This window comes from Hemitrygon akajei, chromosome 13 (genome assembly GCF_048418815.1).
Source record: "Hemitrygon akajei chromosome 13, sHemAka1.3, whole genome shotgun sequence".
NCBI classification, from domain to species: Eukaryota; Metazoa; Chordata; class Chondrichthyes; order Myliobatiformes; family Dasyatidae; genus Hemitrygon; species Hemitrygon akajei.
In genome coordinates, this window is record NC_133136.1 from 89725230 (window position 1) to 89749016 (window position 23787).

General features: G+C 42.4%; 2 protein-coding genes across 4 annotated transcripts in view; one reads left to right on the forward strand and one right to left on the reverse strand.

Moving 5' to 3' along the window:
* The window catches only part of LOC140738053 (protein FAM47E), a 47103-nt gene extending 44272 nt beyond the window's left edge, over nucleotides 1-2831 (reverse strand). Inside the window, exon 1 of one of the 2 annotated variants that reach the window (XM_073065059.1) lies at nucleotides 2558-2831. In XM_073065059.1, coding sequence (XP_072921160.1) covers nucleotides 2558-2643 — 86 coding nt within the window. In that variant the 5' untranslated portion in view covers nucleotides 2644-2831. The remainder of the gene's footprint in view (nucleotides 1-2557) is intronic. The other variant, XM_073065056.1, reaches the window with a different exon arrangement.
* A 6595-nt stretch (nucleotides 2832-9426) lies between these two features.
* The window catches only part of LOC140738054 (lysosome membrane protein 2-like), a 54135-nt gene continuing 39774 nt past the window's right edge, over nucleotides 9427-23787 (forward strand). For both annotated transcript variants that reach the window (XM_073065060.1, XM_073065061.1), the window contains exon 1: nucleotides 9427-9679. In XM_073065060.1, coding sequence (XP_072921161.1) covers nucleotides 9557-9679 — 123 coding nt within the window. In that variant the 5' untranslated portion in view covers nucleotides 9427-9556. The remainder of the gene's footprint in view (nucleotides 9680-23787) is intronic.

The window sequence follows — 23787 nt, forward strand, 5'->3', positions numbered from 1 at the left end:
ACACCTTGACTCTTCATTTAACTGATCATGTGACTTCTGAAATCAATTGGCTGCACCAGTGATGATTTGGTGCATCATATTAAAGGGGTTGAACACTTATGCAATCAATTATTTTGTGTTTTATATTTGTAATTAATTTAGATCACTTTGTAGAGATCCGTTTTCATAAGACCATAAGATATAGGAGCAGAAGTAGGCCATTCAGTGATTCAGGTTGACTAATTTCTGATAGGCAATGGAATGAATCACTATTGTACTTCTCACCTTCATCCTGCTTCAAATGGGGAAGTGGAAAAGTTAGTTTACAAGAAAAGAAGCATTGAGGAAACTGGTCATGTAAGGTTCATAAAATAACTTCTAAAGAATAGAAAAAACACTACACTTCACAAGGTGCACCCATGCAGGAATGCTGATACATAGAAGATTTAAGGTGTGATTTGGTTTCATTTAGCCTGTTTTGGAATGAAGGATAGAGAAGAGACGTTCTCACTGACACCTTCAACATCTCACTAGATCAGACTACCATCCCCATAGGCTTCAAGGCCACATTCCCCTTGACCTCCTACCATCAGGCTGAAGGTACCACAGCATAAGAACCAGAACTGTCAGGCTCAACAGCTTCTTCCCTCGGGGTGTTAAACCTCTTAACACCCTGCAGCCACCCAGCACACACGTACATCCTGTCTGAATGCTTTGCTGCCTCCACCCGACTCCCCATCTCACAGGCACACTCTCCTTTGAGATCAATAGGGTATCTGTCTGTCTATCATTCTCCAGGGGTCACTTTTCACCCTTTATTGCAGCTGTTTCACATCTTTATACAACTGTTTGGTTTACTGTAATAGTGCCAGTAACTCACTGGATTCACTGGAAAATGTATCATATTATTATGTAAACTGTAAAGAAGTGAAATAAAGAAATGTTTGGGTACTCACAGGAGTAACATCGGTCTTACATAAACATGCACCTCACATGATGTCAACCTGTCAATCAGTCGTCACTCAGGGACTTGTGCTGACATTATCTTGTGACTATATGTTCTGGATCCTAACCACATGTGCTGTGTTTGACTGTATATTCTGTGTTTTGCATCCTGGTCCAAGAGGAATGCTGTTTCGTTCAGCCGTATACATGTGTGTGGCTAAATGACAATAAACTTGAACTTGAGAGGGTAGATCAAACATCATTACACCAGCTGTTAGGGAAAAGAGTAATGGATTTAGAGGAAATGGTGGAGATATAATTTTCTACCTAATTTCTCACCAATATTCACAAGATAATTTTTAAAATGTAGACTACCTGATCCTGGCAAATGATATTTATGAAAAATGAAGACTATGAGACTGAATGTATTTCTGGTGACTCTGACAACATTTCAAGAAATAACATATGTAATATTTCTAGCCATAGTCAAGTTGACACCACATCCTCGAGTATGAGGAAAGCTGAAACTCCAAGAACAGGTGCAAGTGAAACAGCAATAACAAAAGTCCTACTGTTAAGAGTGCAAAAAGGGGTGATATTTTTAATTTGTAAAATGTGCAACCCTTGAAAAAAGGAAAGCAGTACTAAATATGTAATGCAGTTTTTATAAAAACAATATTATATTTTAATAGACTGACAGCACTCTGATCTGCAACAATGTGCACAGAAATTTGTAATGGCAGTCTGTGAAAAACCCTTGAATAATCTACAAGCTTCTTGTGTGTACTTCTCATTCTTACCATCAAGCGGAACACTCTATAATGGATTTCTTTAAATGTTAGGAACCAATTCAGCTCACATATTTCACAACAGGAAATACTGTACTTATAAATGCCTCGTCAATGTCAAACATGGCAATCTGATCAATAAATGTAAAGTTCATGAGTGGCATGTTGGATCCAAAATTGACAACATGACCAGAAGCAAAGGTTAATTGTTAAGAAAATTGAAGGCTTATGGAAGTGGATGTGATCAGGTGGTCAAAATAGTGAACATAGACAGGGGTTCAGAATGAACGATTATGAAAAGGTAGAACGATTTACAAGGATGTTGTCAAGGCTGGAACAGTTTATTTAAGAGAGATTGGCTAATTGTTTTCTTTTAAACAAATGTAAAGGGAGTTTATCAAGGGTGAATACAGAGGACATTGGTGGAAAAATAGATGAAAAGTAATGAGTGGGTTAGAGTGGTTGAGGTAAATATTATTCACCCAGAGAATGGTGGAGCCTTGGGACTCACTATTAAATATTGAGAGGGTCAGAAAGTTTGACATTAAAAAACTCCCAAAAAACCACAGTTATGGAATCAGGGTCAGCCTAACAATTTTTTGACAATATAATCAGATGGGTTTTTACAACAATCCAGTCGTTTCTGGGTTACAATTAATAGCTTCGAAAAATGTTGAATAATTTAAGTAGCTACCATGGGATTTGATCACCTCTCATTCATTTCACTGGCGCAGTCTAACTCTGGTACTTAACGTCAAACAATGATCTGAAATAAATAACCACTTCACATCTGATAGAAATAACGGCAAAACACTGAATATTGGCTGCGGGGGGAAAATTCTTACCACGGCTGAGGAAGCGGGTTCTTATCAGTGAGTATTTTGCTCAATGCGGATTTCTCGGCGATCAGCGTGTCGTACTTATGGGCCATATTCAAGATCTGTGCTTACTTTCCGAGTGCAAGCAGAGATTTAGCGGCATCGCTCGGTTAGAGTGAGAGCTCAGGGGACTCGCTGCTCCCGAACACAGCGCCGACCGTAAACAATGCGGTTGCTCGGATACGCCTCGCAAACCAAGTCCTGGACATCGGCCCTCGGCGCCTCCCACGTTCCCAATGGTTTTGCTTTGGCAAGTGAGGGAATCATTAGCAAGTGGGGCGGGAATGATTGAAAACGCGAAATCTAAAATTAAAAAAAAATCAAATCTAAAATCAAGAGCAAAATCTAAAATTTAAAAGCAATACTGACATCTGAAAATCGACAGAAAAAGGAAAGAGGTCTGCATGACCTTTTTTTGATCCAGGAAATGGTCATATCGGGAAGGTCAAACTTTTGTTATTGGTATTAGGACATATGCAGTAGTCACAACAGGGCATGATGCTCAAGTCCCTTGAGAATGGGGGCCAAAAGTATCAAATGTTGCCCTCGTCCTGATGACCACCATTGAAGGCAGTCTTGGTCAGATCTGCTGATGTTATGCTGGGGTTCTTCTCTATCCCCTGCCTTCTTTATCATCCTCAAGAGGGCAAGAAGGCAGGTGGGTGGATGTGGAAGATGATTATCAAGGTGCTCACCCCAGAGAACATCAATGAACTAAAGAGAGACTATGCAGGTTGAAGAATTATGAAACTCCTATTTTGACTCGGATTCGCTGGTGAGAAGCAAGCAAGGGGTTCTTCATCCTCAGAAATGTTCAGAAAGCAATACAGAATCGGAGCCAACTCCAGGCAGACTTGTAGCAGCTTCTTTTCCTGCAGTCACATGGTTGGGTGTGAAAGAGGAACTCCAAGTGGCAAAGAGCCAGCAATCTGAGCTCTCCACTTTATGGAACAGGATGAAAGTTATCCTCACTTCTACTTCCAAAAGGGCTCTCGGGGGATCTCTGTGATCCACAGCTTAAAGAAGAGGATTGCTCAGTAACATCCTCACAGACAGACTAGAGGATCTGCATATTCTCACTGTGCCAGTTTGCACGAGAGTAAGACCACAGACAGCACAGCCTCCCAGAATGTCCTGTGTTCTATCACAGAGTGGTGCAGCCACAGTCCCTGGAGAAGCTAACAAACTCCATCCAGTCGCTTGACACAAATAAAGCTCCCAGAAGTGATGACTTGCCAGCAGAGTCTACTTGGCTCTGTAGGACTGAATGAGCCCAGACATGCTGGAAAGGAGTAACTATGCTTCTAGCTGGCAGCATATCTGACTGAGAGCATGATCGCCTTTAGCAACAAGTAGAAAGGGGGGAAGAGGGAGGACATCAGGAATGTGAATTATAAGGTGATTTTGCTGGATTTTGATGTTTTTGACCCAAGGTTTTTTCGGAAGTCAAGGATGAGACATAGAACTAGTTGCTTCATGATTGTTTTATTAAGTGCTTAAGAGAACAAAGAGACTGGAAGGGGAGAACCTGGTAGGGACGGCAGGAGAGAACAAAGAGAAAAGAAGAAAGAAAGGATGGGAAGCCAATGTGCCCTGCTCTTCTTATACCCCGGGTAACAGACATTCCATTCAGATTTGTAGATAATCGATAACCCCTATTCAAATAATGCAATACCTGACAAGCTCCAGAACAATACAGAGAACTGTAACTCTAGGGGACACACTGAACACTTATGTATACAATACATATGTAATTATATGAAAATACTAGCAGGCAAGAAAGTAAACTGCAAAGAAGTAACAATTATACAGTCTAATCCAACACTGTTCAATACCTTTGCCAACCAGATTAAGTCTGCTCTGGGATGGATGATCCACCAACACAAAGCCAGGTAGGAACATCTCTGACAGCTTTGTGCTACGCAGGGATGTAGTTGCTCTTGTGTAGTATGGAGGGGTGGATGCCTACCCAGTCGGCTTGGACCAGGAGAAGGCCTTTGACAGGAAATAAATGTACTTTATTTGTGATTTAAGAAGAAGAGCCCTCCCAGACAGAGCACCCCCAATATATACTGCCTTCAGGATGGCTAAGGTGGGGAAGAGACAGTCACCCACCTTTCTGAAAACTATGGATGTGCTGAAGAGGGTGTGCAGAAAAATGCAAGTCCATGTTCCAGTTTATCCCCAGCATCTGCATGATAGAGGACTCTGATCTACGGGCTTTTCCTGCTGATACACACTGAGGTAGAAATCAAAAGCTACTGGGTGGTCTTCAACTCAGTGAAAGATGCCCTTTGGTCTGCCTGAGACCTGCTGGTCTTCCAGTCCAGTGAGGTATCTGTAAGGGAACGCTGCAGACTGGCACAGTCAGTACATGCTGTGCGATGCACTGAAGCTCTGTGCAGCCAGTGCCAAGGCTCTGTGGGGAAGGAACCACAGTCTAGCTCCTTCTGCTGCCACACGTGGTAGTGCAGATATAGGTGTGAGAGGACCCTCAAGCAATGAAAAGGTATCACTTCAGGTAGCACGTGAGTTTGTTTTACTTTAAAATTTACGCTACTGAATTATCGACCAGTATTTATAACATATATCTGTGATTTTAAAATATCAGTCTCACTGCAAAAAACAGTTTGGTTGGAGTTGATCTTCAGATCCAATGGGGAACTGTTTAACCTGTGGTAACTACACTCCAAAGCCAAGATCACCTCATCTAAAACTCAGTGGCCGGGCTGTAAAGGATGAAGAAACGTGCAAGTGCTAAAATCTAAAATAAAAATGGAAAATGCTGGGAAAACAATAAATAAACATTCACATGAATTGACTCTTACTGAAGTTGTTCATTCCTGACTTTTAAAAAAAGTCAGCTTACTGACAATTCTCAGGAAGGAAACGTTACGTGTCTCAGGAAATGCCTGTGCTCATAGTCTGCCAGGCAGATCAGGATCAGAGTTAATATCACCAGCATATGTTGTGAAATTTGTTATGCGGCAGCAGTACAATACAAAACAACAGAAAAATCATGTATTACAGTAAGTACATATTAAACTTAAGTAAGTAGTTAAAAATAAAAAAGAAGTGAGGTAATGTTTGTGGGTTGAATGCCCATTCAGGATGGCAGAGGGGAAGAAGCTGTTACTGAACCATTGAGTGTGTGCCTTCAGGCTCCTGTGCCTCCTTCCTGATGGTAACAATGAGAACAAGGCATATTTATTTTTTGGATGAAGGGGGTCTTTAATGAGGGATGCCACCTTTTTGAGGCATCACTCCTTGAAGATGTCCTGGATACTGTGGAGGCTAGTGCCCATGATAGAGCTGACTATGTTTACAACTTTCCACAGCTTATTTCAATCCTGTGCAGTAGCCTCCCCATACCAGACTAAAGACCAGGCAATAGAGATTTCTGTTTGCTTCAGAATTCCAGACTGCCTGCAGCAATGAACTGAACATAATTTTCTCAAATATATTGGAAGAATGAGTGAATTAATGCCAGAATTCTTACCAGACTAACAGCTCCTGAAGTGAAGCTCCAGTTACTCATTGAGCTGGCAAGGTCATTCACATACTGTACCCGACGCCAGATCCCAAAAAAGAGATCTTCTGTGGGAGAAAGTTATCGGGTGGAGAAGCCTACAGACTAATTGCTGGTAAATGGGATTAGTATGAATAGGTATTAGATGGCCGACATAAACATGGTGAAGGAAAGGGCCCATTTCTAAGCTGTATGAGTGGCATGGTAGCGTAGTGGTTAGCATAATGATTTACAGTACCAGATTCCTGGGTTCAATTCCCGCTGTTGTCTGTAACGAGTTTGTACATTCTCCCCGTGACCATGTGCTTTTCCTCTAGGTGCTCTGGTTTCCTCCCACAGTCCAAAAACATCGATTAATAGGTCATGGTGAATTGTTCCATGATTAGGCTGGTGTTAAGTCAAGGGTTGCTGGGCCGTGTGGCTTGGAAGGCCTACTCTGCACTGTATCTCAATAATTGACTACAAGAATTGGAGAAGGTACATTCTGCAGGGTATTGACTGCCTCAAGGCCACACATTGAGAGCACACAGAAGGCACGTGAAGGCAGCAGAGAGGATACATCGCTGCCTCACAAGCTACTCTCCCACCTTCCCCTTTGGCCACCTCTTGCTTCATTTCCAGAAAAGAATGCTTCATCAGCCGACCTGGAACCCCAAACCAGAACAGAAGGAGGCTACTGTTGATCCCAATGGGCTGCTTAAGGAGAAGAATGTTTTTATAATGTTGTAACCTTGTGCAGTGACATGTAGCCGCAGATCTTCAACTATATTTCTTACACTCTTCATACTAATGCAAATACTTTTCAAAATCCACCTCGTCTGTATTTCTCGCCTGGTTGGTCTCTGTCTGGAATGTTCTTTATTTTAATGCTGTTTTGTGTAAACTCAAAATCTAATCCTCAGAAGCCACGTACCATATCAGCAAATCTATGCTGCACACCCTTAGTACTGGGAAACTCTGAGTAAACGATGGTGCTCAGAGTTGCTCAGTACTGTACTCCGTATGGTAAGGCAATGTTTGGCATTCATGTGGTAAAATTTCTGCTCTGTACATTCCTGTGTTGGAGATGTAAGGCCTGCCAACCCATGAATCAACACCCGTAATGTGTCTGTACCTGCCGGAGCGCCAGCTCCCTCCACCCAAATATCACCTGATGAGTTTTATTGAGGCATCAGCAGTGCGTAAACCTCAGGCAGTGCCTCTGAATGGCATGACAGCATACAACAGGAGGCATCGCTGGAGGTGGAGTTCGTCTCCTGTCAACGCAGATTGTAATTTGAAAGATTTTTAGAAAAAGTTAAACAACATTTTATCTTCTAATCTTCAGGCTGGGAATCCAATCCTATGCTGAGGGTCTGTCGCTTAGCACATCTCGCCCGAGAGCAGGCTCACATAGATCTGGATTTCAGCTGTGACCAACGCCTGAAAGCCAGTGGTTCCCTACAGAATTTGTGATGGCAGATAGCACATTTCAGGCCACTACATACTATTAATTTTAGAAGCATACACAAAATGTTGGTGGAACACAGCAGGCCAGGCAGCATCTATAGGGAGAAGCGCTGTCGATGTTTCAGGCCGAGACCCTTCGTCAGGACTAACTGAAAGGAAAGATAGTAAGAGATTTGAAAGTAGGAGGGGGAGGGGAAAATGCGAAATGATAGGAGACCGGAGGGGGTGGGGTGAAGCTGAGAGCCAGAAAGGTGATTGGCAAAAGGGATACAGAGCTGGAGAAGGGCAAGGATCATGGGATGGGAGGCCGAGGGAGAAAGAAAACGGGAGGGGGGAGCACCAGAGGGAGATGGAGAATAGGCAGAGTTATGGGCAGAAAGAGAAAAAAAGGAGGAGGGTGGAAAAAACTAAATATATCTGGGATGGGGTAAGAAGAGGAGGAGGGGCATAAACGGAAGTTAGAGAAGTCAATGTTCATGCCATCAGGTTGGAGGCTACCCAGGTGTTTTCCCTCCAACCTAAGTGTGGCTTCATCTTGACAGTAGAGGAGGCCACGGATAGACATATCGGAATCGGAATGGGACGTGGAATTAAAATATGTGGCCACTGGGAGATCCTGCTTTCTCTGGTGGACAGAGCGTAGGTGTTCAGCAAAATGGTCTCCCAATCTGCGTCGGGTCTGACCAATATATAAAAGGCCACACTGGGAACACCGGATGCAGTATACCACACCATCCGACTCACAGGTGAAGTGTCGCCTCACCTGGAAGGACTGTCTGGGGCCCTGAATGGTGATGAGGGAGGAAGTGTATGGGCAGGTATAGCACTTGTTCTGCTTACAAGGATAAATGCCAGGAGGGAGATCGGTGGGAAGGGATGGGGGGGATAAATGGACAAGGGATCCCTGCAGAAAGCAGAAGGGGGGGGGGGAAGATGTACTTGGTAGTGGGATCCCGTTGGAGGTGGCGGAAGTTACGGAGAATTATACGTTGGACCCGGAGGCTGGTGTTTTGGTAGGTGAGGACAAGGGGAACCCTATCCCGAGTGGGGTGGCGGGTGGATGAGGTGAGGGCAGATGTGCAGGAAATGGGAGAGATGTGTTTGAGAGCAGAGTTGATGGTGGACAAAGGGAAGCCGCTTTGTTTAAAAAAGGAAGACACCTCCTTCGTCCTGGAATGAAAAACCTCATCCTGAGAGCCCTTACACTTCCTCACCACCATTCAGGGCCCCAGACAGTCCTTCCAGGTGAGGCGACACTTCACCTGTGAGTCGGCTGGTGTGGTATACTGCGTCCGGTGCTCCCAGTGTGGCCTTTTATATATTGGTGAGACCCGACGCAGACTGGGAGACCGTTTCGCTGAACACCTACATTTGGTCTGCCAGAGAAAGCAGGATCTCCCAGTGGCCACACATTTTAATTTCACATCCTATTCCGATTCTGATATGCCTATCCATGGCCTCCTCTACTGTCAAGATGAAGCCACACTCAGGTTGGAGGAACAACGCCTTATATACCAGCTGGGTAGCCTCCAACCTGATGGCATGATTATTATTATTTCATTTCTGAAGACGACAGGAAAATCGTTAGACAATCCGAGGCCAGTCCGTGCTTTCTTCACTTACTACCAAGTCTATGTTCAAGTCCAACGCTTCAAGTTGACAGGTGCAAATTATAGATAAGGAAAAATGGGGGAAAGACAGGCACAATTTAGTGGAAAAATGAAAAAGACTGCAAATGCACAATTGACCAATCAGTTCAAGTATTCTCGCCCCTGTAATTTTAATTGACATGTGGTGCTTTTAAACAAGCTTTGACAATCACTTCCTCTTGGAGGCAGTGCGGATGTGCGCGTTGTCTGGCTGTGCGCAGGCGCAGAGAGAGTTTGCGCTGGGATTTTCTCAGCCCTTTCGTTTGTTTAGGGAGAGCGGCAGGCTGCGCCCGTCTGCGGGAAAAAAGCCTACGGGACCCTCTCCTGCCTCCCGTTAGAATGGGGCTCCGCTCGGGGGTCACTTACACACTCGGTATCTTGTGTATCATTCTGTTGATAGTGAGCATTGCACTCCTGGTCGCTCAAGTCTTTCCGAAAGCCGTCGAGAATTACGTTAAAAGGGTAAGGGCTTGCGATTTGCAAATCTGTTTTGTCAGTCCTGCTTTCCACCTGCTCCATACTTTTGGATATTCAATTTTATTTTTGAGGCGGCGTTGACGGGTGCAGAGATTGTCTTCGTGTGATGCTGATCCAGCAAAATTGGCACTAGGGGTTGAGGCATTGGTGATTACGTTACCAGACAATGGAGATACTGTATGCTTCTGTTGGGCACTGTTCTGAACTTTAAAAACATCAGCCGCGCATGCTTATGGAACAACAGAATTAATCGAAATAATTATGTTGTAAGACAAGCCTGAAATTGTGCAGTGCAGAGCTGATAATAAATCTTTCTGTAGAAATACTCTCGCTTCTAAACATGGTTTTAAGCATGAGGGCTCAGTTTCGATTTTAATTTTTTCCACTAACGTGCATGTACGTGGGGAAGAGCGATGTAGTAAAACATTTTGGACATTTGGAACTTGTAGGTACAGCTGAGTCATTGTACTAGGCTGACTCAGCCAGTATTTTAAAAAAAATACATTGAGAACTTTTATGTTTAAATTGTGTTATCACAAATTAAGGCAAACAAATAATTGATAAGCTGTGATGAATAAACTGACTGGAAGCTTGGTTGAAAGCTCAACTTCACATATCCTAATTAGTATCAAATCCTCTTTATTTTTAGTTTTTTTGCGATACCGTGCGGAATAGGCCCTTCGAGCCCAGTTATCCCACAGTTTAAACCTTGCCTAATCACGGGACAATTTACAATGACCTTTAACCTATCAACCTGTATTGTTTTTGGACTCTGGGAGGAAACGCACGTGTTCATGAGGAGAATATACAAACTCTTTACAGGCAGCTATGGGAATTAACATTCTTGGGTTCATCGACTGCTGGTTTAAAACATCTCTTTTTCTGAGAGTTTTCAGAATCTTCCATCATACTCCCAGCATTCTAAGAAAACTGCATCTAATTGTGATCTCCTGATTTTAATTACTCTTTCATACACATAACTATCTTCCCAATCATGAAGACAGCATCATAATGTAATTGCTGACAGAGGGAGCTTGCTGTGGTTCCTAGAACAATGAAAAACATTTTTATTTGGCTGGATATCTGAGGGTGATTTGGTCTGTATTGGGTACCGTACACGCAAGTTGTGTTTCGTATCACTGGATGCCATGCTTGTAAGCTTTGAGGTTTGATCATCAAGCAATGGAAAGAATATGACACAGCTGTAAATCTGCCTAGAGCAGGCCATCCTCAAAAACTGAGTGACCGTGCAAGAAGGGGACTAGTGAGGGAGGCCAAGAGACCTATGACAACTCTGGTGGAGTTACAAGCTTCAGTGACTGAGATGGGAGAGACTGCGCATACAACAGCTGTTGCCCGGGTGCTTCACCAGTCACGGCTTTATGAGAGAGTGGCAAAGAGAAAGTACTGTTGGGGGGCGTGGTGCAACTCAGAAGACTCTGAAGTCAGCTGGAGGAAAGTTCTATGGTGTGATGAAACCAAAATTGAGTTTTTTGGTTATCAGACTAAACGCTATGTTTGGAATAAGCCAAACACTGCCCATCATCAACAATACACCATCCCTACTGTGAAGCATGGTGGTGGCTGCATCATGCTGTGGGGATGCTTCACTGCAGCAGGCTCTGGAAGGCTTGTGAAGGTGGAAGGTGAAATGAATGCAGCAAAATACAGGGAAATCCTGGAGGAAACCCTGATGTAGTCCGCAAGAGAACTGCGACTTAAGAGAAGATTTCTTTTCCAGTAAGGCAGTGACCCTAAACATAAAGCCAAAGCTACACAGGAATGGCTTACAAACAATAAAGTCAATATCCTGGAGTAGCCAAGACAGAATTCAGACCTCAATCCAATTGAGAATTTGTGGTTGGACTTGAAAAGTGCTGTTCACTCATGATCCTCATGCAATCTGATAGAGCCTGAGCAGTTTTGTAAAGAAGAATGGGGGGGAAATTGCAGTGTCCAGATGTGCAAAGCTGATAGAGACCTATCCACACAGACTCAGGAATGCCAAAGGTGCATCTACTAAATACTGACTTGAAGGGGTGAGCCTTCGTGCAATAAATTTAGACCAATTTGTAGACACTTGTTTTCACTTTGATCTGAAAGAGTCTTTTCTGTTGATCAGTGTCAAAGCCAAATTAAATTCATTGATTCAATATTGTAAAACAATAAAACATGAAAACTTCAGGGGGGGGGGGGAATATTTTTTATAGGCCCTGAATGTGAGCTGCTTGAGGAAATTTTCTGTTGTATGTCTATGATAGTGATAATATTTACTTATTGAGATACAGCATGTAGTAGGCTTTTCCAGCCCTTCGAGTTACATGGCCTAGCAACCCTGATTTAACCCTTGCCTTATCACGGGGCAATTTACAATGACCAATTAACCTACCGACAGTTTTTTTTACTTTACTGGGTTATTGATGCATTAGTGAGGACCAAACATTATGTGAGAATAAATTGTCTTGACTCTTAAAAATCTTTTTGAAGATTTGAGCACTGTTCATTATTGTCCAATGAACTGTTAAGACTCCAACTATTTTTCCAGGAAATAACAAATCAATAAAAAGTTAAAAGCAAAAAAGAAATCCTCTTCATATGCATGTGGGCATTTTAAAATGAGTCCAAAATTTAGCAGTTTTGCAAGATGAGCATTTCTTTGGCACCCCAACTACCTCCCCCAAACAAAAGGTCTATCCCATTGCCAAAATCTGCTCAAGAACACAAGTTGTTAAGAACATAAGAACAAGTAGGCCATTCTACAATGAACTTAAATCTTGAGTGAATAATAGGGCAAAGCATTTACAAAGCATCACATACAATGCTAGAGGCTCTCCAGCTTTGGATTTCCAACATCTGCAGATATGCTCGTGTGGATGATCCCTCTGAACTCATTCTGCTCTGCAACCCTTGACAACACGCCTAACTAAAACAATCTTACTCCTGGTATTGAAGACCTCAATTAACCAAACCTCAAGAGGTAGCAGAGTTCCACATTGTCGTAGCAGAGTTCCACATTGTCAATGCAGAATAATTATCTCAGCTTTGACTTGTGAAGCAATTGTAAGCAATTATCAGGTGGGGACTACACGGTTCCGGAATATTAAGTGTGTAGTAGAGAAAGGTGAGGCGGAACAAGTGATAAGGAGGACACATGTACAGATGGATGGTCTGACAGAACATGGAGTTAAATGTGCAGAAAGAATAAGTAAATTTAGGAAGGACAACAACATTCTTGGGGCGTATAGCCCGATGGGAGTTCGGGGAGCTGGGTTAAGCACAATAGGCAGCGATTCAAACAGAGAGAGGAGAAATGGGCTAAAAAGTCTATATCTGAATGCACAAAGTGTCAGAAATAAGGCGGATGAGCTTGAAGCCCAGGTGCGAATGGGTAACTATGATGTTGTTGGGATAAAGGAGACATGGCTGCAGGGAGATCAGACCTGGGAAATGAATGTACAAGGGTATACGTGCTATCGTAGGGACAGAAATGTGGGTAGAGGGGGTGGGGTGGCCCTGTTGGTGAGGAATGAGATTCAGTCCTTTGCAAGGGGGGGACATAGGGTCAGGAGAAGTGGAGTCTGTGTGGATAGAATTGAGGAACAGTAAGGGCAAAAGGACCCTAATGGGTGTTGTCTACAGGCCACCAAACAGTAGCATGGATATTGGGTGCAAGTTGAATAGGGAGTTAACATTGGCATGTGGCAAAGGTAATGTTGCAGTAGTTATGGGGGATTTCAACATGCAGGTGAACTGGGAAGAATTAGGTTGGTGCTGGACCCCAGGATAGGGAGTTTGTAGAGTGCCTAAGGGATGCGTTCTTGGAAGAGGTTGTACGAGAGCCGACCAGGGACAAGGCTATTCTGGATTTAGTGTTATGTAATGAACAGGATTTGATAAGCGATCTTGAAGTAAAGGAGCTATTAGGAGGTAGTGATCATAATATGATAAGTTTTTATCTGCAATTTGAGAAGGATAAGGGCAGCTCGGAGGTGTCAGTGTTGCAGTTGAACAAAGGAGACTATGCAGCCATGAGGGAGGAGCTGGCCAAAGTTAACTGGACGGATATCCTAGCAGAAAAGACAGTGGAACAGCAATGGCAGGTATTCTTGGGAATAATGCACAAGGTACAGAATCAGTTTATCTCCCAGAGAAGGAAGGATTCAAAGGGGGGAAAGGGGCCACAGTGGTTGACAAAGGAAGTCAGAGATTGCATAGCATTAAAAAAAAAGGAAGTATGACAGAGCTAAGGTGAGTGGGAGGACAGATGATTGGGAAATTTTTAAGGAACAACAGAACTTAACTAAAAAGGCAATACGGGGAGAAAAAATGAGGTACGAACGCAAGCTAGCCAGGAATATAAAGGAGGATAGCAAAAGCTTTTTTAGGTATGTGAAGAGAAAGAAGATAGTTAGGAACAATGTTGGGCCCTTGAAGAATGAATTGGGTGAAATTGTTATGGGAAACAGAGAAATGGCAGAAGAATTTAATAAGTACTTCAGATCTGTCTTCACTAAGGAAGACACAAGCAATCTCCCAGATGTATGGATAGGCCAAGGACATAGGGTAACAGAGGAAATGAAACAGATTGATATTAGGAAGGAAACGGTGATGAGTAGACTGATGGGACTGAAGGCTGACAAATCCCCAGGTCCAGATGGTCTGCATCCTAGGGTACTAAAGGAGGTGGCCCTGGAAATTGCGGATGCATTGGTAATCATTTTTCAATGTTCCTTAGATTCAGGATCAGTTCCTGAGGATTGGAGAATGGCTAATGTTATCCCACTTTTTAAGAAAGGAGGGAGGGAGAAAACAGAGAACTATCGACCTGTCAGCCTGATATCAGTAGTGGGAAAGATGCTAGAGTCCATTATTAAGGATGAAATAGTGGCATATCTAGATAGCAGTGATAGGATTGGGCCGAGCCAGCATGGATTTATCAAGGGTAAATCATGCTTGACTAATCTGTTGGAGTTTTTCGAGGATGTAACCAGGAAGTTAGACGGGGGAGATCCAGTGGATGTAGTGTACCTCGATTTTCAGAAGGCATTTGATAAGGTCCCACATAGAAGATTGGTGGGTAAAATCAAAGCTCATGGCATTGGGGGGGGAGACATTGACATGGATAGAAAACTGGTTGGCAGATAGAAAGCAAAGGGTAGCGGTGAATGGGTGTTTCTCGGAATGGCAGGTGGTGACTAGTGGGGTGCCACAGGGCTCAGTATTGGGACCACAGCCGTTTACGATTTACGTCAACAATTTAGATGAAGGCATTGAGAATAACATCAGCAAGTTTGCTGATGATACTAAGCTGGGTGGCAGTGTGACATGTGATGAGGATGTTAGGAGAATTCAGGGTGACTTGGATAGGCTAGGTGAGTGGGCAGATACTTGGCAGATGACGTTTAATGTGAATAAGTGTGAGCTTATCCACTTTGGGAGTAAGAACAGGAAGGCAGATTATTATCTGAATGGTGTAGAGTTAGGTAAGTGAGAAATACAAAGAGATCTCGGAGTCCTTGTTCATCAGTCACTGAAGGTGAATGAGCAAGTGCAGCAGGCAGTGAAGAAGGCTAATGGAATGTTGGCCTTTATTACAAAGGGAATTGAGTACAAGAGCAAGGAAATCCTCTTGCATTTGTACAGAGCCCTGGTGAGACCACACCTGGAGTATTGTGTACAGTTTTGGTCTCCAGGGTTAAGGAAGGACATCCTGGCTGTAGAGGAAGTGCAGCGTAGATTCACAAGGTTAATTCCTGGGATGTCAGGACTGTCTAATGCAGAGAGGTTAGAGAGACTGAGCTTGTACACACTGGAATTAAGGAGATTGAGAGGGGATCTGATTGCAACATATAAGATTATTAAGGGATTGGACAAGATAGAGGCAGGAAATATGTTCCAGATGCTGGGAGAGTCCAGTATCAGAGGGCATGGTTTGAGAATAAGGGGTAGGTCATTTAGGACAGAGTTAAGGAAAAACGTCTTCTCCCAGAGAGTTGTGGGGGTCTGGAATGCACTGCCTCGGAAGGTAGTGGAGGCCAATTCTCTGGATGCTTTCAAGAAGGAGCTAGATAGGTATCTTATGGATAGGGGAATCAAGGGGTATGGGGACAAGGCAGGAACCGGGTATTGATAGTAGATGATCAGCCATGATCTCAAAATGGCGGTGCAGGGTCGAAGGGCCGAATGGTCTACTTCTGCACCTATTGTCTATTGTCTATAAAGTCAGGATCTGTGGAGGTTGAGGATCTTCAAAGGATATGCTTCTATGACATGTCCTCTAGCCACACATTCAATGATTTCTCAGTCTTTGCAAGCACTTTATCATGAACCAGAGAGATCATTTTTGCCGTTGTAGGGGCAGCACTTACACTTCTACGAATTTCAGCTTCTTTCTGCTTTATTGTGCGAATACTCGATTCGTTCTTATTGACCTTACAGCCCACTTTGGAAAGTGACATGCCACTTTTCGAAAGATCTGATATTTCTACTTTCTCGGCGAGAGAGAGCACTTTTAGCCTTTGAGGAATTGCTTTGACCACTTAATTGCTTTTTAGGAGCCATTTTTTCATAGAAACAAAGTAGTGACCGAACGAGAAGCGAGGCAAACAATGCTCAGAAAACGAGTGCTGGAGAGAGAACTTCTTTTTTATTTTTTTTATTAGTTTTTCAAAACATTTTACAAAATTAAAAACCCCAAATCCCAGTGGGGAGCATTAATACAGTGCAAGATTAAGCATACAATATCAATATGCTACAGAGGAAGAGAATTTAACAAAAAAGCACCTAAATTAAAGACAAGTGAGCTTAGTGTCCTCCCCAATCCCCACAACACAAGAAAAAAACAACAACAACTCCAGACCAACCACCACACAATATAGAGAGTATAAGTCAGGACAGTCAAACTCCCAGACTGTGAATACACTTAGTAACAGAGGATAGTAATGCCTACTACCAGAAAAAAAAGAAAAAGGGAGCTGAAAGCAAGGGACCGAAAAGAAGAAAAAAAAAGAAAAAAAAACCCTAGTCAAGAGGAAGGTTATGAAAGTACTCGATAAAAGGTCCCCAGACCTTATGGAACTTTAGATCCGAATTAAGAACTGAATAATGAATTTTTTTGAGGTCCAAGCAGGCCATAATGTCGTTAAGCCATTGCACATGAGTTGGCGGGGCAACATCTCTCCATCTGAGGAGGATCAAGCGTCTCGCCAGGAGAGAGGCAAAGGATAGTATTCGGCATTTGGTCGGACCCAGACATAAATCTGTCTCGCCCCAAAAACCGAACAGAGCAATTAAGGGGTTAGGTTCTAGGTGCTGATTCAGAATACCCAATAATGTAGTGAAGACATCTTTCCAGAATTTCTCCAAGCTAGGACAGAACCAGTACATGTGGATGAGAGAGGCCACGCCCCTCTTGCATTTATCACAAAGCGGACTAATGCCAGGGTAGAATCGAGATAGTTTAGATTTAGACATATGGGCTCTATGAACAATCTTAAACTGTAAGAGGCAATGGCGAGCACAAAGGGAGGTTGAGTTGACCGATTTGAGAACTGAGTCCCAGCTCTCCTCGGATAAGGAGATATTTAAATCCTGCTCCCAGGCCATTTTAATTTTATCCACAGGGGCCCGTCGTAAGGCTGCTAATTTATCTCGGATAATTGAAATTAAACCTTTACCTAGTGGATTAATGGAAAGAAATAGGTCCATAGCATTTTTCTCAGGCATTTCAGGAAAGTTAGGAATTAAAGGAGCAGTAAAGTGTCGGATTTGGAGATATCTGAAAAAGTGAGCGTTAGGCAGGTTGAACTTAACGGAGAGCTGCTGAAAAGAAGCGAAGCGATTATTAATGAAGAGATCTTCAAAATGTCTAATGCCCTTCCTGTACCAAACATGGAATGCTGAATCGTACGTAGTAGGTAAAAAAAGGTGATTATGTGCGACAGGGCTAGAAACGGAAAACCCCTGGAAACCATAGCATTTCCTGAACTGAGCCCATATACGCAAAGTGAGTCTGACCAGAGGATTAGCTATTGATCTGGGCAGACTGCTAGGGAGTGAAGAGCCAAGAAGTGCAGATATAGATAATTCTTTAGTGGAGCTCAACTCCATTGCCACCCAGTTAGGGCACTCGGGTTAACCGTGGAAGAAAGACCAGAAGGCAGCACAACGTATATTAGCTGCCCAGTAATATAAGCGAAAGTTAGGTAAAGCCATGCCACCCTCTTTTTTAGATTTTTGGAGGTGGATTTTATTAATTCTAGAATGCTTATTCTGCCACAGATATGACAAAATAATAGAGTCTAAGGAATCAAAAAAAGATTTAGGAATAAAAATTGGGATAGATTGAAATAAGTATAAAAATTTGGGAAGAACATACATTTTAACAACATTAATACGACCTACCAAGGACATAGATAGAGGTGACCATTGTACCAGACTCTGTTTTATAACATATGAAAGATTGACAAAGTTTTCACGAAAGAGATCTTTAAACTTCCTTGTGACTGTAATTCCAAGATAAGTAAATTGATTATGGACTACTTTAAAAGGGAGATCACGAAATATTAGTTCTTGTGCTTCTTTATTAATTGGGAAAAGTTCACTCTTATGTAAGTTGAGTTTATAGCCAGAGATCTGGCTAAACTGGTCAAGAAGTGAAAACATTAGAGGTAAGGATGTAGACGGATTTGAGAGAAAGAGTAATAAGTCATCAGCATAGAGAGAAACTTTATGCTCAACACCCCCTCTCCAAATCCTGGTCAATTCAGGACAATTTCAAAATGCTATCGCCAGAGGTTCTATAGCCAAATCAAAGAGAAAGGGACTTAAGGGGCATCCCTGACGGGTGCCACGTTTGAGATTAAATACTTGGGATTTCTGAAAATTAGTTAGAACAGAAGCAGTAGGACACAGGTACAGCAATTGGATCCAAGAGATGAAACTTTGGCCGAGGTCAAATTTTTCTAAGACTGCAAAAAGGTAGTTCCACTCTATATGGTCAAATGCTTTCTCCACATCAAGGGAGATAACACATTCAGGAGTCCCAGTTGGAACTGAGTATAAAATATTAAATAGACGCCGAATGTTAAAAAAAGGGAGACGGTTTTTAATAAAGCCTGTTTGGTCATCAGAGATAATGGAGGGAATAATGGTTTCTAATCAATGAGCCAACACTTTAGCTAAGATCTTTACATCAACATTGAGCAGAGAGATCGAGAACACTCTGTTGGGTCTTTGCCCTTTTTTAAAAGAAGAATAATAGATGCCTCATTGAAAGAGGGTGGCAATTTGCCGTAATTAAACGAGTCAGATAATACTGAAAGTAACTGAGGAGAAAGAAGTGAGGAGAATGATTTATAAAATTCCACAGGGAACCCATCAGGTCCAGGAGATTTCCCTGAGGACAGTGCAGAAATTGCAAAAGATATTTCTTCTGGTGATATAGGCGCATTGAGTTTGGCTTTGAAATCAGATGAAAGTGAGGGGATATTCAGATTCTGTAAAAATTGATCCACAGAGATATTGTCATTCAGGGATTCAGAGGAATAAAGCCGAGAATAAAAATTTTTAAATGCGTCATTAATTTCTAAATGATCCGATGTAAAGTCTCCGTTCACCTTCCGGATCTTTGTAATGAATTTGGCTTTGGAACGCCTCAGCTGATTGGCTAGGAATTTACCAGACTTATCCCCATGAATGTAAAAGCGGCTCTTGCTTTCGAGAAGTTGGCGTTCGACAGGTTGAGTGGACAGAAGGTTAAATTTAGTTTGGAGTTCAACGCGCTTCTTGTATAATTCAGGGTTCTTAGTTTGGGCATATATTTGATCCAAATCTTTAATCTGGTTAATGAGGTCTGCTCGATCTGCACGGGATCTTCTATTGAGATTTGCTGTGTAAGAGATTATTTGACCCCTCAGATATGCTTTCATGGCATCCCAGACAATCTGGGATGGCACTTCAGGTGATGTATTAGTGTTAAAATAAAAGGTTATCTGGTCCTTAATAAATTTTACAAAATCATCATCCGATAGTAAAGTTGAATCGAACCGCCAGTGTTTGTTCCTCTGAGGGAGACCAGGAAAGTTGTGTCATAGGCAAGCTTCACTGGATGGTGTGGATTGTAATGTGTGAATAGTGTCTGACATCGCCATTTATTTATGGAAAGCCATCTTGTACTGCTTTGCCCATTGCATTTCTTCCCGATCTGTAGTAATGAGTTCAAGAAGTGGCGCGCAGGAGCCTGTTACAGTAATTGATAAATCCTAAAAAGCACCACAACTGTGACACGTGCTTTGCCCTTGGGGCATCCACCACTGCTTGAATTTTCTCCACACACTTGTGTAATCCTTGTGCATTGATGGTGTGACCACGGTAAGAAGTCACACTTGTTGCATTGTGCTCTGAGCCCATAATCTTCTAAATTTTTTAAAACACTGTCTTGAGAACTTGGAGATGTTCCATGTCATCCTTACCAGTTAACACTGGGTGCCTGGGCAGCCTCGCAGCTCCCTGGTCTGTAGCTTTCTGCCAGAGTGCAGGTGCAGATACTACTCAAAATAAGCTTGTCATAGTGATAAAACCCTTTGTGAGTGTTTATGATGAGAAACACTGGGCTCTTCTTCCGTCTCCATCTGTAGGTACGTCTCAGCTAAGTCCACTTTGTTTTCCTCCAGAAAAGTTTGCAAATGTATTCTCTCTCTCTGCTGGGCAAAGGGTATTGATCTGCTTTCAGTACTGGGTTGATGGTGACCTTAAAATCACAGATCCATTCTTCTTGGCTACTGGGACCGCTGGCCTTGCCTGTGGGCTTCATGCAACCTTGGAAAGAATTGCTTCAGAATCCATTCGATCTAGCTCACTGGTCACTTTGTCATGGATGGTATAAGAAAGAGGACAGGCTTTGTAAAACTTGGGTGTAGCATTTTCATTTAATAGAATTTTCCCCTTGATCTGTTTGAGTTTTCTAATGCTATTCTTGAACACTGTTGTGGAATCTTCCAGTACCTTTCTTAATTTGCGTTCAGTTGACTCTATTGCAGGAGGTGTGGCATGCAAATGGTGGGTGGAGCTGCAATCGAGTTGTAGTTGACTCAGCCAATCATGGCCCCACAATGCTAGCCCTCCTGTTTTTACCACATACAAGCCCAATGTTCGCTGTATTTCCCTGTTATGAATGTCTTTCCTTCAGGAGCTGTCTTTTCTCAATTATAAGTTCTTGGGTAAATGCAGGCTTCAGTTTAGTATCTTTGAAATGCTGTTCAGACTCACTTTGAGGAATGGCTAAAACACCCGAGATAGTGTCCAGTTCCATTTTAATCACTTTGCTGTTCACTTACGTTGTAAGCCATGTTGCTGGTCTGTCTGTTAGTTCTCACAATGTAAATCTCAGTCTTGTGTCACTCATCATTATCAGGTTTTTCATCAACACCATGCAGTGTAGTGCTCTTACTGAAATTACAACTTGACTTATCAATTTTTATCTCTTCCCTGTGCGGGCCATTTATTTTTGTAGCCCAGTGTGCTCTTTGTATGTGTCCTACTTTATTGAATGTTCTGCAAGTTTTGCCTTTAAAGCTGCATTGGTCTGGTCTATGTGAGCCCCTAACACGATGATTACACAATTTGTTTGGCCAGGCGTTGCAGTTTTGTTCACACTCACTCTCATTCCTGACTGCAACTCAATTGCATCCCTGCTTGCTGATAGGGATTTCAACTGCTCTTTTAAAAGTGAATTGTGCTTCAGTTGGGAGCCATTTTTGAATGTTTTCTTCTGAGATCTCTTGGTGCATCAGTAAACCCATTACAGAACTGACAATGCTCAGACAATTCTTCGATTCAGCCACGTATGCTGAAATCACTCTCCTTTTTGATTCTGTTTATGAAACCTAAAGTGTTCTGTAATCAACAATGGTTTTGGTTCTAAATGTTCCTGCGTTACTTTCATGATATCAGCAAAGGCCAGCTGATTTGGCTGGAGCAGTTAAATTTCTCAGCAAACAGTATGATTTTCCACCTGTTGCACTCAGCTGAATTGGCATTTGCTTTTTATTGGCTATTTCAGTTCCTTCAAAATATTGCTCAATTCGTTCAATATCACATCTTGTGATGCACATTTCATCAATGTGCTCCTTGTGATTGAGTACATTGATTTTGTAATCCTGCCTCTTGTGATTCAATACTCATTGTTCCATGTTGTAGATTATAAAAAGCTTTCTTGAATGTTTTGTTTTGAAGAATTCAGGGATATTTATAACAGGAAGAAACTGGGAATAGGGTGGTGGTGAAAGAAAGGATTCACATTGTATTTTATTTCCATCAATCATGTTCGGAGTTGAATATTTTGTAATCAGTGGCATAAATTTTATTCATATAGAAATATCCTGACGTGTATAATCTTGTCCCTCTCAAAAGAAGCACATTGTTTAAAAAGTCAGTCAGCTCTTTTGACCTGACGCTGTGGTTGTGAACGCTATCTTGTTTAGGCTTGCTGTGGAAATGCTGCTACCGAGAGAGAGAGAGAGCAATATCAAGTTAAGGTAATGGACCTTCCTTGTACTAAAAGCTGTTACCCATTTGTGCAGGGATTTTTTTTTATCTTGAAAGCAATTTTAAGTTGGCACATACAGTGTACTTGAATGAATAATGTAATTCTTAATTTAAAGTCCTTTTAAAGTATCATCAAAATTGATAAAAAAAAACCCTCCTTGGATTGACTTATTTTGGTCCTGGGTGGGAGGAAAAACAAACTTCTGTCTTTTCTGTCCCAGTTAGACTGTTCCCCACTTGTGATTTAATAGGTGAGGGGGATGGTTGGTGGGGGAGTGGGGACAGAGTGAGAAGCTGGGAGGTGATGGGTGGACAAGGTAAAGGGATGAAGAAGAAGGAATCTGATAGGAGATGAGAGTGGACCATCAAAAGAAGGGAAAGAGGAGGTGATGGGTAGGTGAGAAGAGTTCAGAATAAGTGAGAAGAAGAGCCAGAGTGAGGAATGGAAGTAGGGGGTGGGGATAATTGCTGGAAGTTTGAGAAATTGGTGTTTGTGCCATCATTTTGGAAGCTATTTAGATAGAATATGGGGAGTCTCATACTCTGTCACTTCACGCCACGGAAACCGCCATAAGCACCACCGGCCTGATGAGCCTGTGAGGCTCGGGACAGACTTTAACTTAACAGATGGAATATATGGTGTTGTTCCTGGGAGTGGTCTCACAGCAGTAGAGATAGATGGCTGTGGATTGGCATATTGGAATTTTAAGTTGTTGGCCACCAGGAAGTTCTCCTTGCTGTGGATGGATTGAAGGTGCTCAACAAAGTGGTCCCCCAATTTGTCTGGTCTCATTGATGTAGAGGAGGCCACAGAAAGAGAAGGAGATGACCCTGACAGACTTGCTGGTGAAGTGTTGCCTCATCTGGGAGGACTGTTTGGGACCCTGAATGAAGGAAAAGGTGGAGGTGATTGGACAAGTATAGCACTTCTTCCACTTGCAGAGATAAGTGCCAGGAGGGAGATTAGTACAGAGGAATGAATGGACAAGGGGATTTTGGAGAAAGGGATCCTTGCAGAAAGTGTGGGGGAGGGAGGTAAATATGTATTTGGTTGAAGATAGTGTATGATGTGCTGGATATGGAGGCTCATGGGTAGGAGGTAAGGACAAAAGGAACTCTGTCCCCGTTAAAGCAGCAGGAAGATGGGGTGAGGGTGGATGTCATCCCATGTCAACCATTGTGTTTGTGTAAAACAGTGTGAGATCTCTGAGAATGGAGACACCATGGAACTTTGTATTTAAGTTATTTTGTAAGTGTGGGTAATGAATGGCTAGTAATCAATTTAAAATACAGTGGATTCCAATTAATTGAGAAACATTTGGGACCAGTACATTTTGGCCCAATTAGCTGAAGTTAATGGACATAGTTATAAAGGTATTTTTAAAAAAAGCAAATTTTAACTGCAACAAATTGTGTATTTAAAAGAAATGCAGAACAGATTAGAACACTACCAATACTACTACAATGCTATAAAACAGTGTATTTATTCTTAATAGATGTTGATAGAGGAATTCATCCAGTGTATGTTGCTGTGTTCTTCTAACTAA